At 31.7% G+C, this 23230-nt stretch overlaps 1 protein-coding gene across 1 annotated transcript in view; it reads left to right on the top strand.

The window, feature by feature from the left end:
* Positions 1 to 23230, top strand: part of SI (sucrase-isomaltase) — a 98883-nt gene that overhangs the window by 3566 nt on the left and 72087 nt on the right. The window contains exons 3-14 of the mRNA XM_017503255.2: positions 230 to 366; positions 5264 to 5381; positions 5650 to 5759; positions 6736 to 6887; positions 8819 to 8990; positions 9977 to 10076; positions 11028 to 11140; positions 13405 to 13530; positions 14131 to 14262; positions 14352 to 14471; positions 17846 to 17959; positions 22643 to 22727. Of these exons, the coding sequence (XP_017358744.1) occupies positions 230 to 366; positions 5264 to 5381; positions 5650 to 5759; positions 6736 to 6887; positions 8819 to 8990; positions 9977 to 10076; positions 11028 to 11140; positions 13405 to 13530; positions 14131 to 14262; positions 14352 to 14471; positions 17846 to 17959; positions 22643 to 22727 (1479 nt within the window). The remainder of the gene's footprint in view (positions 1 to 229; positions 367 to 5263; positions 5382 to 5649; positions 5760 to 6735; positions 6888 to 8818; positions 8991 to 9976; positions 10077 to 11027; positions 11141 to 13404; positions 13531 to 14130; positions 14263 to 14351; positions 14472 to 17845; positions 17960 to 22642; positions 22728 to 23230) is intronic.

The raw sequence follows: 23230 nt of genomic DNA, 5'->3' as shown, positions 1-23230 counted from the left end.
TTCTGAAGAAACAGTTAATAGGATTCTACAATACAAAATTTTAAGGTCTGATTGGATCTTTTCCTTTCGATGACTAGGGCTTGAATTTGTGTGTCTTTTTTACATGGAAAATTAATTTTTTTGTTATATATGAATTCGTGTATTTTTTCCAAAAGCACTTACTGCTTGAAAATCTGAGAAAATTAGTTTAATGTCATGTTTTATATTACTGAGTTTTTTCCTCCTCCAGAAATTAGTGATTCTACTTCAACTCCAGCTACTGCTCGTACAACTACAAATCCTTCTGATTCAGGAAAATGTCCAAATGAGTTAAATGATAACATCAATGTGAGAATAAACTGCATTCCAGAACAATTCCCAACAGAGGTCTGCAACAAAAGTCTTTAATATTTTTAATGAATATATAACTTATTATATTAAGATAATTGCTCAATATTGAATCAATCTCATTTATTAAAGATCTAGACATAAGTTAGGCTGCATTTATCTTTTTATTATAGCTCTCTATTAAAAATGATAGATAACAGAAGTTACTGAGCTTGCTTTCCTTTATCTCTGCTCAATTTAAACTAACAAGTTAATATTCATCCCTGTCTAACAAGTTATTAATTTATAATCTTCATGAAAGTCTATCATCTCAACTCTATCTTGAAAAATGTACACTTTGATAATATGAAACATTTGAGAGTATGTATGTTCCAACAGAGTATTTGTAATGATAACATTAAAAAGTATCTGTGGAAAATAAAATGATACTAATTTTATGAAAATTATTACTTGTTTTTAATTTAGCAATTATAAGTGGAGAAGAGAAAATGGAGAAAGCTCACTCTTTGTTTTTCTTAACAAACCCCTGAGGGAATAAAAGTCAATGGGTGTGGATGTATATGTACTGTCCTTCATGGGTCTCCTTCGGGATTGGTTTCAGGACTCCTGCAGGTGTTCAAATCTCTTATATAAAATGATATAGTATTTGCATATAACTTGTGCACATTCTTCTGTATACTTTAAATCATCTGTAGAGTATTTATAAATCTAATGTCATGTAAATGCTATGCATATAATTATTATACTCTATTGCTTTTTATTTACATTATTTTTATCATTGTATTGATTTTTTTTTTGGTTCCTTGAAATATTTCTGATCCACAGTTTGCTTCATCCACAGATGCAGAGGACTGACTATTATATGTTGACATTTTTCAAATATTTGCATTTGCAAATATGATATGCAAATATAAATTTCACCTTCTCCACTCCCCTTTACCACACAAAAAATGACTGAATAAACTGTAAAATTTAATTTGTCCCTATCCTATGTTTCCTACATCTTAGTTAGCATATAATTTCTTAATTATTTTCCACACAAAAAAACTGGAAATAGATGAGATTTTCCTTAGGTTAACAAAGAAAAGGTCCTATGGCTTAGCCACTAATAGAAGAGCTAAATAACATAGTATTTACTGTGATACACTGAGGACAGTGGCCAGATATTCTCTTTGCCTAACCTTATTCTTAAGAAGTGAAGCTCAACATAGAATTCTATTAGGAACAATATGGGTTTTGAAGGTTTTATAGGGAAACAACATTGGAAAGTCAATGGTTTAGTTTTATTGCCGACAATTAGCCTTTAGTATAAACCTAAACTGTTAGATTGCTGCAGAATGTTTTCAATGTGAAATAAATTATACTTGTGAAGTAAACAGGTTAAACTTCAGAAACATGCTTATGTTTGTTATTTATGAAAAGACAACTTATAGTTTTAAAAGTTTAACTTCATATATCTCAAATGAATTTATTTCTGACATTTTTAACTAGGAAAAATGGAACTTAACAAAATGATTTTTAAAAGAGTATCATTTAAATGATATTTTATTTATGAAGTTTTGGACTTATATGGAAGCTTAGAGTGTTTTTTCAAGGCTAAAGGAATAGTCCAGTGTCACTTTGCTAGTTTAGAGGCAAAACTGGAATTAGAACTGTAGCATGCAATGTTCAATGTGAGCTCATGTTTCACGAACTCAGTAGCCACAGTTCATTAAGTAGCATGTCATAATTTTCTCTAATTGGATGAATTTTCAAGGTAGTATTTTTCTATTATACGAAATGGATTTAAAAAGTAAGTAATAAATGAATGAAAAATAAAATCTACCTGAATTTAGAAAAGGGCCTAAATATTTGCCTTTTTCTGCTTTAGGGGGTGTTACAGTTTTCAAAGACCATTTTTATTCAAACTTTGTCACTCAGGGTTTTTGTTCCTGTTGTTATTTAGAGCTATATAATGTTAAAAATGCTTTTCATTAAATACCTTAAAGATTCTTTAAAATACTTCAAATGTTAATTTTCTACTATCTTAAGTGACCAACTATATCAATTATTTATCACCTTAAATGTATATACTTAACGTTTTTAAGTATGAGAAGCATGCTGTCTGACTAAATATTTGTTCCAAATGCAGTGGTAGATATTGAAGTTGTTTAAAGTAATGATTTTCTAAAAATGTCCTTAAATTTTCTTAATTTTTAAAAAAGATTTCTCTTGAGTTTTCATGTACATGAGGATAGATCATGAATGTTAAATATTTGAAAATTTGTTATATTAAACTTACTGTAGAAATAACTTATTGTATATTAGAAAGGGTATGTTTACTTATTGAGCAATGATAAGAAAATATAGAATAATCAAATGGTTACCTAGGAAACAGCCACAATTCCATGAAAAATGCAGTAGCTCAGACTGCCATAACAAAATTCCGCAGAATGAGTAGCTTCAACAATGACGTTATTTTCTCACAGTTTTTGGAGGCTAGAATCCAAGATCAAGGTGTCATCAAGGTTGGTTTCTACTGAGGCCTCTCTTTCTGACTTCTAGACAGCTGCCTTCTCATTTTGTCCTCAGGTAGCATATCCTCCCTATGCACAGAGAGAAAGAGATCTTTGGTGTCTTTTCCTCTTCTTATAAGGACACCGGTCCTAATAAATTAGGGTCCCATCCTTATGACCTTATTTAAACTTAATTAACCCATGCAAGCACCTATCTCCAAATTCATTCACATTGGGGGTTAGAGCTTCAACATATTAATTTCAGGGGCAGAATCCAATGAATAAACATGTCTATATGTTGTATACACATTATATATTATTATATATAAAATTATTACATTTAATTATATATAATCACATAATTGTATGTACATACATATAATAAAAATATATTAAAATATGATAAATATATTATACTTTTATTTACTAGAGTTTAACTGTCAAATAAAGCAAAAAGAAAACTACAGTTAGATGAGAAATTAAAAATAATGAGGAAAATGCCTAAAACCCTGAAAAATAGGAAGAACAACTAAACATAAATAACAACTATCAAAATCTTCACAAGATAAACTAAAATTACTAATAAATTAAAAGCAACAACAGGGATATACATTTTTAATTAACATTGTTGTGTATATGTAATAGGTTAAATAATGTTTTGCAAAAATTGGTATCTACTTGGAGTCACAGAATATGAACTTATTTGGAAATACAGTTTTACAGAAGCAATTAGTTAACATGCAGTCCTACTGAATTAAGCTGGGCCCTGGGTCAAATGACTAATATCCTTATAAGAGGAAGGAACCACACACAGAGACAGACAGGGAGAAAAAGCCATGTGAAATGGAAGTAGATATTGGAAAAATGCACCTATAAGCCAAGGACTGTCAAGGATTGCCAGGAGCCACCAGAAGCTAGAAAGAGACGAGGGAGAATTGTTTCATGGAGCATTTGGAGGCAGCATGGGTCTGCTGACACCTTGAGTTAGGACTTGTAGACTCCAGTATGGTGAGAGTAAATTTTTGTTGCTTTAAGTCACCTTTTCCATGGTTGTTATGAAAGACATAAGAATATGGTATATTTTGAGGAAATTAAAATAAGCCTATTTTACTATATATTTTTAATTATTTAAATTGTGATTGGTGTGCTTATTTCTTTTATTTTTTAAACTGAGCACCTTTATCTTTTTATATAAATGTCTTTAACTTTTATATAAAAATACTTCATAGAGAATGCTGTCAATAATATTTTTGTACAGTTGTCTCTTTGTATTGCTAGGAGTATTTCTATAGGTTAGATAACTGGAGATAAAATTGCCTGACCAGAATAAGATTCAATTGTATCCCAATTTGCAATGTATTTGTCGGCATGTGTGTTTGAGCATAAATATATACATATATATATATATATATATATGGTGTGTAGACAGATTTTATATATATTTTATATAATTATATGTATATTTATTATACATAAAAATAAATGTATATTTATTATATATAAAATATATATACATATATTCCATATACTTATCTATTTAAATATATATAAAATGTATAAATATATAGTATACATATTATATATATTATATATGTTTGTGTGTGTGTGTCTGTATCTGATGCCATTTTAATTTGAGGAGAAAATAAGAGAAAGGTTATTGCATACTTTCAGCTGATTAAAATGAACACTTTTAAAAAATTATTTTCATGGAAAGTAAGCAAAGGGAAAAATCCTACAAGTTTTCAAATTATGAAAGTGTGCCACACTATTAAATTTACATACTAAGATGCACAGAATCATTATTTTGCTAAATTATATATTTATATAGACATTTGTGATTTTTCTTTCACTTCACATAGTATTTCCGAATAGATAATAAAATTACTGAGAATTCAGTAGTTTGCTTTATTAATTGAATGCAATTGCAGCAACTACTTGTGGTACCTGGGACATAAACTAGTTAAGATAGTTTAAATAATTAAGTATTGAACTAGTAAGTAGGTAGAACTAAATCCCTTACACATTTTAAGTGGGCTTAAATTCACGGCCATATTTTCATTCTCCTAGTTTAAACTTCAGCTTGATACAAAATTAGTATGAAATAAATAATTCAGTTCTTCTATATCAATACCATGACAACAGAATAGATTATAATTATCTAGAGAGCAGGTTGCCTTAAAATAGTTGAGCTTACAAAAATTTGTATAGATACATAATTTAGTAATCACATTTCATATCGTAAATTTCTGATACTGTGTAATTAATTCAATTTATTAAATACATTTCTTCCAGATGAAAGAAACAAAAGGGCGAATCCCATTTGGCATATTAAATTCGAAAAAAATAGATTGTTTTAAAACATTTATTAATTGAAAAAATAGAGACTGGAACACCTGATAATAGTACTAATCATATAATTCCTTTAAAAAATATTTTATCAGGAAACTTGTAAACAGAGAGGCTGCTGCTGGAAGCCGTGGAACGACTCTCTTATTCCTTGGTGCTTCTTCGTAGATAATCATGGTTATAATAGTGAAGGAATTTCACAAACAGATCTTGGTAAGAAGTGCTCTATCAATATGATGTATTCTAAGAGGAGCAAAAACGTGTATTAAATTTCACTTTGGAAAAATATCTTAAACATGATCAAATAAGAAATGTGTTCATGGGAATGTTCACATTGGCTATATCAAGGATTTCTTTTTTGCATGGTTGCAACAAATTTAAAAAGTACTAATTTGTGGTAAGTACAATAAGATAAATATATTTAATAATTGTTAACATATATAAATCAAGTCACACATGGCAGTTTTTTTTATTCTTTAAGGACTTCAAGCTACATTAAAAAGGATACCTTCACCTACACTATTTGGAAATGACATTGGCAGTGTTTACTTCACAACTCAAAATCAGACACCAAATCGTTTCCGGTTCAAGGTTTGTTTTTTAAGGTTTCCAAAGAAAGTTAAATAACAAAAGGCATCTGATAAACACACTTTTCACCCTACAAATACATTTTCTCTATTGAGAAATATTTATTCCGATATTAAGGATTAATTAAACTGCACTTCTTTCAGCTTGTTTACACAAATATAACATGCAAATAATAATAGTTTGTTCTGCACTTATTTTTGGAGAACTAAAATAATATAGTTCATGTAAAACATTTAGCTCAGTGCCATGAAGAAAATAAACATTCTCAAGAAGTGTTTAAAATTTTTTATTGTTTAAACTACAGGCTATGATAGATTAATCTAAAATTTAATTTGTGAAAATTGTTAGTGTTGTATACATGCAACATTCTATCTTTCAATGATTATCAATTTTATTCATGATTTTAAAAACTATAATCCTTGCTTTTTTTGTAAGTGGTTTTCTAGTATGAATATTTTGAATTTGAAAGTAAAACTAGCACCAAATTATTTGTATATCACCTTTTTAGCAACAATTTCATGGGAACTATTTTTTTTTTCAGTGCTTCAGCTTTATTTCAGTGCTTCTTTCTAGTTCCTTTAAATGTTTTTTAAACAAAATTTCTTATCTTTATGGAAGTATATAAGGACCTGAACACTGAAAAGCACTGAGAATGATTAAATTCACAAAGGTCTAGTATTCAAAAATCAATATTTGGTAATACTGTCATTTTCACATCAGTCAATAAAAATTTGTACATAATTTTATACATAATACTTCATAACCCACTAATTCTATGTATTTCTTAAAAGTTTATACACTTTATGTGTGCATAGCCATTCAACAATGTTAAAATTAAGGTTCTGAATAGATTAATAGTTCTTCTATAAAACTAATGAATGTATTTTTTTTATTTGGAACTAGCATTTAATAATTCAGAATTGGAATATTTAATAATAGTTTAGAATCAAGTAATGCTAACTTGCTTAAATCTTTACAGATTACTGATCCAAATAATAAAAGATATGAAGTTCCTCATCAGTATGTAAAAGAGTTTACTGGACCCGCAGTTTCTGACACATTGTATGATGTGAGCGTTACAGAAAACCCATTTAGCATCAAAGTTATTAGGAAAAGCAATGGCAGAATTTTGTAAGTATATTATTTTACATTTATATAAGTTTATTCTGTTATTATAGAATTGAAAGGTCTTAATTTCAAGGCATTTTCAGAAGGAATAAATTTCCTCCCAAAAGAGGGTAGGTGGATAACTTGTAAAGATTACTGTGATAAAGGTGTTTGGTTTCTTGTGGATGAAAAATGCTGGAACATAAATTATAATCTACAAATGAAGGTCAAACAAAGATGAAGGTGGAGAGCATCACTAAAACAACTCTAGACTTGCATATATTTGTACATACCTAGAACTCCTCTTGTGTCTTTTCCCCCATATTTATTGTATTCTGTTGCCAATTTGTAGAATCAAACAGTTACTATTCAAAGAGGAGTAGTTCCCATGTTAATATTAAAATTATATATATATATATATATATATATATATATATATTTCAATATAGGCTGAACACCCTCATTGTGATTGTATGGGGGTGTCAATGCCAGAGATTTAGTAATTTCCTATGAATGGTTTCAAGATAAATGCTCTTGTATCCCCAAGGAACGTTAAAAAAGCAATTGTCAAGATTAAATCTCAGCAATTTCTCTTTTTAAATGTATTCTAGTACTTTTGTTAATGACTTTGTGTTAAATCATAAAAATATTCAATGCTATGTGAAATAAGCCAAGCACAAAAAGACAAATACTGTATGATCTCCCTTATATGTGGAATCTGAAAAATGTTGAAATTATAGGAGCAGAAAGAATTATGGTTTCCAGATGCTGGGAGTGGAGGAGAAGGTGGAGATGTTGGTCAAAGGATTAGACAGAAGCAATGTTTTTGAGACAAATTAATGTGTTAATAATAAAGTAATAACAATGTATATTTCAAAATGGCTAACAGACTACTATAAATTCTAAATGTTTGCAGTAAAACGTACATGGTGTGATGGATATGTTAATTAGTTTTATTTCATCATTAAATGATGTACATCAAAACGTCACATTGTATCCTGTTTATACAGACCTCCCTCACTATCCGTGGGAGATTGCTTTCAGGACAACCCCTGCTCCCCCATTGAGTATACCAAAATCCATGGATGCTCAAGTTCCTTATATAAAATTTTGTAGTATTTGCCTGTAACCTGGGCACATCTTCTCGTATATTTAAATCATTTCTAGATTACTTATAATAACTAATACAATGTAAATTCTATGTAAAGAGTTATTATACTATATTGTTAGTGAAGAATGACAAGAAGAAAAAAACCTGTATATATTCAGCATAGATGTACCATTCTTTTTCTTTTTTTTCCTCAAGTATGTTCCATCCCTGATTGGTTCAATCCATGAATGCAGAACTCACAGATATGAGGGCTGACTGTATATACAATTATTACTCATCAGCAAAATAGAAACATAAAAATCTTAAACGTCATTTAGCATTTCTTGTAGTAAATATTTGATCTGCATGAAACATAAAAATTTTTTTAGGGAAAAAATTGCTTTCAAACTTAAGTGTGAAAGCCAGTAAAATATTGCAATTTAAAATACAGTCCCCAGAGCAAGTAGAATTGGGTTTGAAACTTGGCTCTTTTGCCTACCAGTTTGTGACTCTCGAAAACTTCAATTAATTTTCCCAGTTTGTGTCATCTGTGAAACGCAATTGAAAATGATAGTTATGCTTTAAACTTGTGATGACAAGTAAAGGAAGAAACGGATGCGAAAAATATTGGCAAAATTGTGTTGATGCAGTGAAGAAAGTCTTTCTGTGGGGTAATTTGTGTGTTTCTAAGAAGTGACCAAAGCTAACCACTGGCATGTTGAAAATGAAATATTTTGGATGATGTTAACATAAACCTGTATGTGGTAGAACATTATACACACATACACACACACATACACACACATATGTGTGTGTGTATGTGTGTATATATATTTAGATTGTTTTAAAATTTCTTTTCTTGCAGGTTTGACACCAGCATTGGTCCCTTAGTGTACTCTGACCAGTACTTACAGATCTCAACCCGTCTTCCCAGTGAATATATGTACGGTATTGGGGAACAGGTTCATAAGAGATTTCGTCATGATTTATACTGGAAAACATGGCCAATTTTTACTCGAGATCAACTTCCTGGTGATGTAAGAAACTATCTTTCTTGTTACAAATAAAATCATTATATTGCAGCAGATGATAATCTTAGCATATTTGAAACCATCATTTATTTTAACTGATCAACTAAACCATTGAATGTCACGGATACCTATCCAGAAGCTTGTTTAGCTTGGAAGTGACAATTGATTGATTATAAATTGACTCCGGGACTAACAGAATTTGTGAACGTTTGCACAGGATTTCCAGTCTATAAATGTTTTATTTTGAATTTCATGATCATATTTTATTATTCCTTTTTCACTCACCCTTGTACTTATATCGATCATTGACTAGCCATTGCTAGCCAATGTAAATTTTTATGAGGGTACATATCATTTTGGAAGCTCTTGCAGTACCTTGGGCATACATAGGGCCTAATTGATAACTATGCCATTACCTTATCATCAATTAATTATTTTATTATTATTTATTTATTTTTAATTTTGAGACGGTGTCTCACTCTGCCATGCAGGTTGGAGTGCAGTGGTGCACTCCTATCTCACAGCAACTTCTGCCTCCTGAGTTCAAGCAGTTCTTCCTCAGCTTCCCTAGTAGCTGGGATTACAGGTGCTCACCACCACACTCAGCTAATTTTTTTGTATTTTTAGTAGAAACAGAATGTCAGGATGTCACCTTTTTAGCCAGGATGGTCTAGATTGTGATCTACCCACCTTGGCATAAGTTATTAAAACTAATGTAATTATAATAAAATAGGACAGTTAAGTTAATATATTAATAGTATAGTGTATACGTTATATATTTTAGACATTGCAATGATGTTAATAATGTTTAAAAGTTTGAAGGTTTTTCTTCTACCTACAATGTTTCATTGTTACGTATAGTGAAGACGATTAGTATAGAAACACGGAAGTAAATTATAGAAACAAATTAATTCACAAAGAGCATATAAAATATATAAGTGTTTTGTTTTAAATATATTTAAAAGTTTTATTTTCAAATTCTTGCCTTATAGAATAATAACAATTTATATGGGCATCAAACATTTTTTATGTGTATTGAAGATTCATCTGGAAAGTCATTTGGTGTGTTTTTAATGAATAGCAATGCAATGGGTAAGAATAATTTATTTAATAATCTATTTAAAGATTTCACTTGAAATGTTTTAACTGTTCTTTTTATTTCAATCACGCATGTTGTATGAGATGTATACTAATTCATAGTTAATATTAACGTGAAATTATTGTAAGTAGATTTTGAAATTAAAGAGACAATCAATTTTTGCATACCAGTGCATCCATTTTGGGATTTTGGGGAGAGTATGCCATGTTGTGGCATTCCGGTCCTCTGTTTTCCTTTCAGAGGAACACTGAAACACATCTATGCCAATGGGTATTTTCATTCCCACAACCTCATTTGTCAAGATAAGTAAACATGCCAGGATAAATGAAAACAAGGATGTCTATGGAAATAGAAGGAAGAGTAATTTTTTAGTTTATTATAATTCATATAATGTAGTCTTTTATTTTTTAATATTATGAGTTCAATATCTTTTTGATAGGCGAATTGGTGATAAAAAGTTAAAGAAATTAATCACATTTCAGCAGGATCAGTTTGTTACATGGTTATCCATTCACTGTGTCTTACATTTAGGAAAGTTAAAACTTTTGACACTTTCTCTTTTAGAAATTAGTATGTGATAATATGATCTTTCAGAGAATCTTCAATGTAAATGACTAATTAAAAATGCAGTTTCAGAGAGAAATCTTTTTGTTGTCAGAAAACTAATCCTTTGCAACTAACCCTTTGCAAGACAATATCCAGGGGAGATTTTGCCACCATCTGTGAAAGAAAATAGCTGGGACATTTCATTATAAGCCTCAGACATGATGGCATTTTACTTTTTTCCTATGTTATTCCTACATTTAATGTTTTATTATTTCTTAATTATTCAAAAATAATGTAAAATAATATAGTTAATACAAATTAATTAAAATGGACTTTATAACTAATTACTATGAACACTTTCACTGTTTACAAATAAGCTTCCCAATTTTATTTTGTAGAGATTTTTATCCAGCCCACTCCAATAGTAACATACAGAGTTACTGGTGGCATTCTGGATTTTTACATCTTTCTGGGAGATACGCCAGAACAAGTAGTTCAACAGTATCAACAGGTATGTTTCATCTATTTTATATTTTTTTCTGCATACTTTTATTTCATCTAATATGTCCACATATTTAGATGACTTTATTTTACATATTAGCGGACTCTTAGCTAAATGTTTTTGAAAATCTATCAAGATGCAGCTGGCTGGTTTTCATTTTTTCCTTTGTACAGTGAACTCTATGTCTGCTCAAGTGTCTATGTGTCTGAATTCCAAATAATTGTTAGTTCTAGGCAGTTGACTTCAAGAGGTGAATTTCATTGAGATGTTGCATATTAAATATTTACTTCTCATGACTTTATTTGATGGAATAAAGCAAAACGAACAATCTTATTTAACACCGAGAATAAGCAATAAATGTGTAAGTCATATATTTCTTTGATTAAAATCCTAGAGGTAGCTGAGTTGTGAGAAGACTGATGATTTGTCCTATAAATTCATAGCAGGTAAACTCCAGGAAAATTGGCTCTTGTCTTTTGGCCTAAAGAGGGTCCAGTTTGAAACCTAGCCTGAAACACATCTCAAGTTACTATCTAAGCAGCTGTTATTTACATATGAAATAACATCTTGTATTCCTGAGCCCAAGATGGGCTTTAAAGAGGTGGGGAATCCAGGACTTACACTGAAGATGATTCTAAAACTTCCATGTAATTTCTCTCTTCTAACTGTTACAATGGTGTTGTCATGGAAAATAAAATTATTTTCATTGGTATAAATTTCAAGTATTATGCCTATTAAAATATCGCATTTTCTTAATACACCTTTTGACATATAATTCCTATTTGCAAAAATGATCTCAAAGGAGAAGTGATTACTATAAAAAAACTTTTTAAATTAGGGTCCAGAAATCTGAATGAGAGTAGCTAAGGTTTTAAGCAGTTTAATAATTTACAATGTCTAATCATTCCCAAATTTCTATTTATAAATGTGAAATTTAGAAGAGAAGCCCACAACATTTACAGTCTCTATAAAATAAAATCATAATTACAGTTCTAGGCTGGCCTACATATAGACTTTGTGTGTGGTTATCACATGAACAAAAGGGAGAAACAATATTCTTTGACATTCCAATTGTCAAACATCAGTTGTCATAGCTGTCTCACACATGTTGAGTAAAGTCAGTAGAATGTCAAATTATTTCAAAATCAGTATTATTACCTATATGTTGATTCACCACACATACATGAGAAGAAATTTATGTAAACAGGTATGTTGATTCTCACACATATATGAGAAGAAATTTCAATTGCATGTCTAAATCTTTAAAGAATTATTTTTAACATATGGTATTCAGGAGAACACTTTAAACATACTAATTTTTGAGAGCTTACTTTGATATCAAGTTTGAAATGTTTGGTACTTCACTTGAATAGAAAACAATAACCCAACATGAGTAATTAATTTCTTTTTTATTTTTACATAGTAGTTTTTTAGATATAAGACATGGAGAAGTAATGTATCCAATGTGTATATATGAAAGCCTAAACCAAAAAAAAAACCAATTATGCCAAGTATTAATATGTCTTATATAACTTAAAACTCACTTTTTAGTGAAAGAAATTAACATCAGTTACATCCAAATTTCCATGTGCAAAATTATATCATCTGTTGTAACGAGACACTGATACTCTCTTGCACTGAGTTTGCTTGGGCCACTACAGAAAGAGGAAAGGATGGTGATTCATTTGTCCCCAGGAGTAAGAAACAAAGCCGAGGCACTGTATGTGAATAAGAAAACAGCCTACGCAGTGACTGGGTGGGGAGGGAGCATTGTAGAATGTATATTTTATTAACATTTTTGAAAACCAGGAGATAAACAACTGCCAAAATGTAAGGAAACAGAAATTTTGTACTTTTAAACGTCTTTTCTGTTTTCATTATACGATGACTTATTATAGAAAATAGGAGCGTGGTGGGAAATTTTCCCTTTTATCTTTTTTCTTTGTTTGCTGTTCATGTATTCTCTTATTTAACTTTCTATTATGGACAAAACATAGCTTGGCAAATGCTACTTTCTGTTATGTTGCACTTTCTAATTTTTAAACGCAACTAAAACATGAAATGCAAGACATAAACTTGTTAAGAGTTTCATATCACATTCAAATAGAATAGGAAATTACTTGGAATCCAGGTAACATTAAATTTTTGTTTAACTTATGTAAACCTAAATGAATATTAGGGATATAACAAAATAAGGGGGACATTAACTCCAATTATCAATGCTAAATGTATTTCTTTCTATTCAAACTAATTACATGCCCGTTTACTTCAAGCTTGTTGGACTACCAGCAATGCCAGCATATTGGAGTCTTGGATTCCAACTAAGTCGCTGGAATTATAAGTCATTAGATGTAGTGAAAGAAGTGGTAAGGAGAAACCGGGAAGCCGGCATACCATTTGTAAGTAGAATGAAGGGTTTGTGGAAATACGTATCAAGTTATTGTCGCATAATAATAACCATAGGAAATTGTCAGGATTATCTTCTATATATATATTATATAATATTATTACAAGGCTGCCTTTTAATTGTAAAGTATATTTTATCTCATACGTAATGCTCTTGCCTCCTGAAAGTACAACTATATGCTTTTGAAGAACTGATTGTTAGTTATACTGGAACAGAATACATATTTCGCTGTAAACAATCATATTTAGTTTCTAAAATAGACCGTAATTTTAGAATCTATATATTTTTAAATAATTTTTGAAATACATAAATTTTTTATTTTTTACAATGAAATGCACAAATATAAAAACAATGCATATCTAATCATATCACTGAAAAAATATGAATAATCACTTAATGTTTTTGTACTTAATAATTAGAAAAACCTGTTTTACAAACAATATGATTGCTTCTTTAGTGAAATGAAAAGGATGGACATTCATTTGTTTTTAAAGGGTTATGTTTATAACAGACATGCATTAGAATTAAAAATTGATCTGATTAGAGAGCTCTTTTAGTACTATGTATTGAAATGCAATCTGCTAACCTTCAGGATACACAGGTCACTGATATTGACTACATGGAAGACAAGAAAGACTTTACTTATGATGAAGTTGCATTTCAAGGACTCCCTGAATTTGTTCAAGATTTGCATGACCATGGACAGAAATATGTCATCATCTTGGTAATGATCAATTATACATTAACACATTTTTAGTTTTTATTCATGTGTAAGTTAGTAGATTTTAGATAGTTTCTTCTTTCTATTGTTAGGACCCTGCAATTTCCATAGGTGAACGTGCCAATGGAGCAACATATGCCACCTACGCGAGGGGAAATGCACAAAAGGTGTGGGTAAATGAGTCAGATGGAACAACACCAATTATTGGAGAGGTAAAACATTATATTCACTAATATTGTATTGCTCAAATTTTCTTCTCTGAAACAAAGTTTCTGTGGATATGCGTGTGTGTGTGCATGTGTGTGTATATGTCTGCTTTCAAGTCTGAATTTTATATTTTAATTGTGGAGAAAAATATTAGACAAAGGAAATATTTCAAGGTTCTATAAAACAGTTCTCATAAGAAGTCATGCAAAAGGTTTGACTTCGTATAAGAAGATCAAACTACATGGTTTGATCTTAGTAGATTGTAGGTGTTTAGGAATTCATGCATTTCTTCTCGGTTTTTCAATTTATTGGCATATAGCTGCTCATGGCAGCCTCTAAAACTATTGGCATTTCTTTGTTATCTGTCATAATGTCTCTTTTTTAATCACTGATTTTATTTATTTTGGCCTTGCTTTTTATCTTAGTCCAGCTAAAGGTTAGTTGATTTTATTTACAAATAACCAACTTTTCATTTCATTGATAATCTGTACCTTTTTCTTCAATTTCATTTATTACTTCTCTGATCATTACTATTTCTCTGTCTCTGTGTTAAGCTGTTTGGAGTTAGGCAAGGAGTGATGCAAGCACCCCTGTGGCCACCACCACTGGGACTGTGCTGGGTGAGACCTGAAGCCGCCATAGCAATAGATCTTATTCAAGACCCACAGTGATCACTATCTGGCTACTGCTTATGCTCACTCAAGGCACAAGGACTTTACAATGGATAGTTGGCAAATCCAGCCAGGCTTGTTTCTTTCCCTTCAGTGTGGAAGTTCTAACAAGGCCCCCAGGCAAGTGCAGAGATGCCCTCTGGGAGCCAGGGCCTGGCGTTGGGAAACTTAGTCATTTACCTGGTGCTCTGTTCTACTGCAGATGAAGTGGCTAGCACTCAATCCCTGAGACAAAGTCTTTCCCTCTCTTACTTCCCTTTTTCTTAGGCAGAAGAGTCTCTCCATGTGGCCACCACCACCCCAGTTTTAGGACAAACACTGATGGCTACAGCTGATATTCACTAAAGGACCAAGGGCTATATTGTCAGCTTGTGGTGAATACTGCCAGGCCCATATGTCTCCCTTTAGCTCAGTTGTCTCTTCTCTGGCCCAAGGCAGGTGCAAAAATGCCTTCCAGGAGCCAAGGCCTGACACTGGGGGCAGTAGGAGTCCACCTGCTGTTCTATCTCACTGTGGCTGAGCTGATACTCAAGCTGCAAGACAAAGTTCCCTTTACCCTTCCTTCTCCTTTCCGTAAGCAGCAGGGTCTCTCCCCACAGCTACCATAGCTGGGAAAGTGCTGGGTCACACTTGAGGACCCCATAGGCCTGATTCTCACCCAAGGCCCATATTGAGTACAGCCTGGCTACCACTCCCGATTATTCAGGGCACAGAGGCTCTTTAGTTAGCAGGTGAGGAATTCTGCCAGGGCTGGCTTCACCCCTTCAAGGCAGTGGGTTTCCTTCTCGCCCAGAGTGTATTGCGAAATGTCTGGGAGTTGGGTCTTGGCTGGGGACCTCCGGACTCTGCCTGCTGCCCTATTATACTACAGCGGAGCTGGTTTCCAAGCTGCAAGACAGAGTTCTCATTACCCTCCCTTCTCTTCTCCTCAAGAAGAGTCAAAGAGTATCTCCCAGAGCTATGAGCTGCACTGCAAGGGTTGGGGGAGGAGTACTGAAAGCAATTCCTTGGCTTTTCCAGCTGGTATCTCTTTTGGTTGTGTATACCCCAAGTGCACTGGCTCTGAGCCCAGCACAGCACAAGGATTTACCCAGGGAATTGTGGTCCATGTGGCCTAGACAGCCTTTCCAGTTAATTAGGACCTCAGAGCAATTTAGATCACAGTAGTGGGGCTTGCTGCAACTTCAGTTCCGACTGGTGGGAAGAACGGTTTGCCTATGGCTAGGGCTGTTCTAAATGCTCCTTCTATGGGTGTGCAACTTCAGTTCCGACTGGTGGGAAGAACGGTTTGCCTATGGCTAGGGCTGTTCTAAATGCTCCTTCTATGGGTGTCAGCTGATTTCTGCTCCTCATACTTTCCGCTGTAGCAGGCCAGCAGTGAGTTCCAATGCAAAAGACCACAATCACTTTCCTCTCCCTTCCCAATATGCACAGATTCTTTCTCCATGCACCATGGCCACTGTTGAGGAATGTGAGCGGGGTGGTGCATGCAGTCCAAGACTCTCTTTCCTACCGTCTTCAATGACTCTTCCTTTGATATGCTAAAACCAGGTCCTGTGATTGTTCACCTGTATTTGGTTCTTAGGAAGGTACTTTTTTTGTCTGTGGGTAGTTGTTCATTTGGGTACTTCTGCAGGGACAATGGCCACTGGAGGCTCTTTGCAGCCATCTTGCTCCATCTCTCTGCTGTAAGCTCCTTTCTTATCACAGTCATCAAACTTAAAATTTCTGGTGAAAGTCTTTTAAATAATTATGAGCTCCTTCTGTAAAAAAGAAAACCCACACATTTTTCTTCCCTTAATTAATATTTCACATGATATACGTTAATACCAACTTTGTTGCTTATGGACAGATCAGGTAGTCAATTTGAAACATTTGAATACAAAACAATATAATTTAGCTCAGTTTATCTGAAATTAAATTCTTCTTGCCTAATGTCATTATTCTAAATAATAACTAAAATAATGTAAAATAATTTCAAGAAGCATAAATTAGAAAAAGACAGCATAATACACATAGTGTTTAACAGCATGGACTCAGGTGTAAGATTGTTTGGGTTTAAATTCCTGCTGTACCTGTCATTAGTGGTTTGACTTTAAGCAACTTATTGAACTTCTTCGTGCATCACTAATCTGCAAAAATGATTTTAATTACAGTACCTACCTCATCTGTAAACTGGGGATAAAAATAGTACCTGCTTTCAAAAACTCTAATAAAGATTATATGTTAGTAATTATGCAAGTACTTGAAATAGTGCCCAGTATGTGTCATATTCATGTTTATTCATAAAAAATAAACATTAGAGAATTTTTAAAAAATTGTTTGGAGGCATACACCTTTAGAAATGAATTGGAATGTGCTTTCTTTTACGGGATATAAAATATATAGGATATTCATTGTTTATTTATTAAGCTAACCTATTGTGATGCTCAGAAACAAATTTAGTTGCAGTCAAAATAGCAGCCTTATGCCATGTTCTGATTTTTTCTTCCTAAATGCTTTGTGATTTCGTGTTTTTTTACTACTCATCTTTAAATGCGTTTTAAACTAGTCATGATATTCTTGTAAATTTAGATAATATGAGTCGTATACACCTAAAGAAGGATAACTTTAACACCTTTTGCTATTCTCAACTTTATTAATTTGAAATTTCACTTATTTATTTTTCCATTTATTTATGTATATATGTGAATGATCTATTCTTCTAGGTATGGCCAGGATTAACAGTATACCCTGATTTCACTAATCCAAACTGCATTGATTGGTGGGCAAATGAATGCAGTATTTTCCATCAACAAGTGCAGTATGATGGACTTTGGATTGTAAGTAGCTATTTTAATCCAGTAATTTTGGTCAGTGACCATAGAATTATTTATCCATAAAAATTACTAAGTCAACAAAATACATTTTTTTCTGATGTTCAACATAAAATTTAAAGCTACTGTATTTTTTACTAGAATATATAAGTATACTTATTATGTTCATGAGTGAGGGAAAAAAACATAAATGCAAATCGAGGTTTTTCTTTTTTAGTAATACACTTTATAAATTTATTTCCATATCCAAGATTTCGTTCCTTTATGACTAATAATTTACCTAAAAATTAATTAGTAAGATTTGGTGATAAGCCTATTGCAGTGCAACTCCCAAGACATTTATTAAAGTTAGTAACAGTCAAGCAACAGCAGCAACATGATGAATAAGCTCCTGTTCTTTAGAGACTGCTCTTTAGTAAGCTAGGGAATAGAACAAATAAAAATAGGTAATAGGTGAAGTATTGTATCTCAAAAAATCTACAAACAGAATCCTAGTTTGCTAATAAACTTACTAAAGAAAAATACAGCCAGGTGTGGTGGCTCATGCCTGTAATCTCAGCACTTTAGGAGGCTGAGGCAGGCAGATAATTTGAGGTCTGGAGCCCAAGACTAGTCTGACCAACATGGTGAAACCCTGTTTCTACTAAAAATACAAAAATAGCTGGGTGTGGTGGTGGGTGCCTGTAATCCCAGCTACTTCGGAGACTGAGGCAGGAGAATCACTTGAACCCAGGAGGTGGAGGTAGCAATGAGCAGAGATCGAACCACTGCACTCCAGCCTGGGCAACAATAATGAAACTGTCTCTCAAAAAAAAAAAGAAAAATGCAAGTATTGAGGAGTTTCTTTAAGTGAAATTGTACATCTGTAGCTACTGATGGCCTGCTGCTAGGCATGGAAACTAAGTTACAACTGTGGAGAATTTTGAGAAAAGACCTAATGGACGCCCTAGGGATGGTCCTATTTTCTTTGTTCTTTTGGGTCCACACAATCTCTATATTCCTTGAGTGCTCATTATTAACTCAATCATAATTCCAATTATTCACTTGTTTATTAAATCCGTCATTTAGTTAACAAATGTTTCTTTTGCACCGTATATCTATCAGGCACGTTGTCAGAAATGCAAAGATAGAAAAATTATGTTTTCTGCTGGCAACATGGATTTGAATAAAGGTTTAGTATAATCTTCAGGACTCCTAAGATGACAGTAACAAAATGAAGATGAAAAGGCTTCAGTTATTTAACATAAAATCAGTGATATTACACCACTAATAACTAGCAACTGGTAGAAATACAAATAATTCACTCTGACCATGAGCTTTATTTTAAATTCTAGTTCTTATATTATTGAACCTACACTGAAAATTTCTTTAGTCTTTTTTATTTCCTACTTAGGAACCACTTTGGTTATGGCAAAATTACAAGTACAAATAATACCTTAGGAATAGAGAGACAGGGTCTGATTGTATTATAGGAAGAGAGAATATGGCATTTCTTGCATTAATAGAAAACTGAAATTCCTGATTCCCCTCCGAAGTGGGGGAGAGAAGGTTATCTGAGAAAGGCAGAGTATTTTCAACACTACTGCAGAAGCATTGTAACTAAGCCTTAAACAAACAAAAAAACACAACAAAAAAAAGTATAATTTCAAAGATCAATGAACATCAGTGAATTCATACGTATTATGGAAATTCTACTTCTAGCTATTTTTTAAATAGTTGCCATATTACACTGGAAGTTGTTTATATAATTATTTCACTTTCTTTGGATTGTTTCTGATCCAGTTTTAAAAACTTGTTATTTAACTGATAAAGTTTTATTTTATGTCAAGTATAAAAATAGTTTTAGAATTTACTAGATTTCTAATTTAGTTTACATGCTAATAGTCATAAATGTTAGGTTTAAATATTAAAATCACCTTGGGAAATGATGTGAGCTTAATTGTCATTGAAGTATAGTTTTTCATAAATTTGAATTCTATTTTTTATGTCATTTATTAGATAATCCCCTAATAATTGAGAAACAAAAGCCTACTGTACCTAGTATAACTGAGACCAAAACTATGATTTCAAAACAAAAGTATTAGTCAATATTTTTAAAATAAAAAAAAAATCATTTCTTGAATACATATGGATATTTTGATATCATGTTATTTTGATTCTATTCTTAAAAATCTACTCCCAGTGGCCTGGGAGTAGTGGCTCGTGCCTGTAATACTTGCATATTGGGAGGACAAGATGAGAAGATCACCTAAAAAAAATCTAATAAGCAAAATTATTCAATGAAAAACTGAATAATTTAATATATAATATTTTGAAACATAAATTTTGTTAATAAGATATGCCCAAATAAATTTAAATTTCCAAACAACTAGAAGCTTATTTGGTTATATCCTTTCTACATTTTAAGTGATTCTTATAAAAATGAAATTCTTTTACAAATTTTTTTAAAATGGGGCAATATTTATTTATATTTAGTTTAAATGTGAGTAAAAAATGCCATCAGATAACTATCACAATTTTCAAGGAACTTTAAAGAAGCTTGAGGGACAGTCTCAGAAACAGCTGACAATTTCTTTTCTTTTCTTTTCTTTTTTTTTTTTGAGATGGAGACTTGCTCTGTTGCCAGGCTAGAGTGCCAGGACTGCAATGTGTCAAATCTACTGGTTCTAATATTAAAAATCCTAGTTTACCTAATTTACTTCACTTGTATATGATATTAAATAAGAGTAGTTTCACCATGTGCTATGGTGTTGTGCTGTATCCATTCCCCTGTCATCTACATTAGGTATTTCTCCTAACGCTATATCTCCCATAGCCCCCACCTCCTGAGAGATCCTGGTGTTTTATGTTTCCTTCCCTGTGTCTCTGTGTTCTCATTGTTCAACACCCACTTATGAGTGAGAACACTTTAAAATTTAAAATAATGCAGCTCACTATTCCTAAATTATACATTTTAGTAGCAGTTTTTTTTAAATTTAATTTTATTCGTGGAATCATGAAGAATAAAGCACTTTACCTACACTTATTTGCTGTATAACTATAGTATATCTTTATTAATTTTTACTGGACACAGGAAACAAAATTGAATATAATATTCCAGACAACTTCAAAACAGTAACTCAATGTAGCTTTAGATATTTTTGTACTTCAGAATAACTATATTAATTTCTCTCATTTCTGCTTACTCTGAAAACATTTGGGAAGCGGAAATATATACCGTTTAAATCTCTGTCATGATAACAAATTATTCCTTTTTCCCTTGAGCACCATTAATTTATAATTTCAATTCCATGTATCAAATTTCCTTAGTTTATTTTTATATCCATAGCCTAGATACTTTTACAATAATATTTTGAGAATAACAGAGATGAATAATCATATTCAGTGTGCTGGGGTCAGAAGAACTCAATATTCAGGGAAGCTTTTGCAAACTAGTAAGTATGTATAGTTATAATTTTATGAAAGAAATGTCCAACTATAATGCAAATGATTCACCATTATATTTTTTAAAAATTATTATATTAGTGTCTTTTAGTGACACCGCCAGTCTCTTAGACCATATTCTAATCTGTTGATAAACATTATCTACTTGGGAGGCCTCAGAAAGTGGTATAAAAGATATATTTAACCATTGCAAAATTAATAAAGGAATACTAAGGTTAAAGGGGGGCTTGAAATCTGAAATAAGAAAGGAAGGAATCAAGAAGGTGAAAAGTGGTGAGTCCTAAAATATGGGCAAGATGTGGCTGGTAGGAGGGAAATGTAATTAAGAAAATCTACTTTTTCTGAGGGAAATACAATTAACACAGAGTCAAGCATGTGACAATGTGATGCCTTTGTGAAAGGAGACAATTTACTAAAGAGATGTGAAAAATAAGGCTTACAGAAGGCTTCAACATAGTTTGCAGAGAAGAAAGACAAAATGCATATTTCTTGATTATATGTGCTATGATATATGATTTCATTTAAAAAATATCCTTTTTAATATGAAGACTTAACTGGTTAGGTTATGGTTACACAACTAGTAGATACTGAGGCAAGATTGGGGCCTATGTTAAAATGGCTAGAAAATACATCAACATAATATCCCACCACTATTTCTTCAAGAGCTACTTAGGTCCTGGTTGTCAGATCGTGATCATGCTGAACTAGGGTTTCCTGAATGTTTCAAAGATTCTGTGAGGCCTTAACTATTTTAATTAAAATACTAAATGCTATTTGCCTTTGTTAAACTTTTATTCTTTATGAGAATATAAAAGCTGTTGGGTAGGCAAATTTTGCTGCTAGCAATGTGCTTAGCACATCGTAGAAATTAGGCAATGGTTAAATGAAAAAAAAATATTAAATAAATGAATATGCAAGGAATGTGTATAACTATGGACTCATAATGAGAAGATTAACAGCTATTTGGAAATGACTTAATACTTATAATTAATGTCATACATATATGTAATCAAAAACTAGAGACATGAACTACATTTTGATTGTTTAAAATCACTCTATCCCATCTAAGATACTTATCTGATATAGACAATTTATTTTTAGCTTGGTAGCTTATATTTGTCCTCTAGGAATGAATGAACATTATGTGTTATCCTACATAAAACATTTTCAAACAACTAGAGAGTTTCTGCTTTTACTATTTATAATTATGTAAACTCTGCTATTCCTCATTTTGTATCCATTCAGGACATGAATGAAGTTTCCAGCTTTATTCAAGGTTCAACAAAAGGATGTGATGCCAACAACTGGAATTATCCACCTTTTACTCCTGGTAAAATTTATTTGGTTCTATAATTACCGTTTTAATTAATAACAATTTTCTGGTTCACTGGTAATTTCTAACATATATTTCTAAATTACAATTTTTGGTATAGTTTTAAAACCATGCAATCAATTTGTTTTTTCCTTCAGCCAAATGTTTCCTGCCTAGGATTATAATTAAATAGACAAATCTAGTATAAGACTTTAAAATGGATCCATAAGTATATGATGTACAATATAGATGAGTATAAGTGTATTTCTATATTGTTAAAGGCTTTTTTAATTAAAATATTTATTATTGAAGTTAGGAAACAGAGTATTTGCCAATTTAAATATAAATCGAATAGTTAATCCAAGTTTAGCAAGAGTGAAAGATGAGGACCTAATTGGAATTTAATTTAGGTTTAATTGAATTGTCCTTTTTCATTATGTTTGACTAAGTATGGAATTGCATAGCAAAAACGAAAAGAAATATAGCATCTAAAATGGGAAAATATATATTATAATGTTTTT

This window comes from Cebus imitator, unplaced genomic scaffold (genome assembly GCF_001604975.1).
Source record: "Cebus imitator isolate Cc_AM_T3 unplaced genomic scaffold, Cebus_imitator-1.0 Scaffold308, whole genome shotgun sequence".
NCBI classification, from domain to species: domain Eukaryota; kingdom Metazoa; phylum Chordata; class Mammalia; order Primates; family Cebidae; genus Cebus; species Cebus imitator.
The sequence above is the reverse complement of the archived record's forward strand: the minus strand, read 5'-3'. Positions and strand labels throughout refer to the sequence as shown.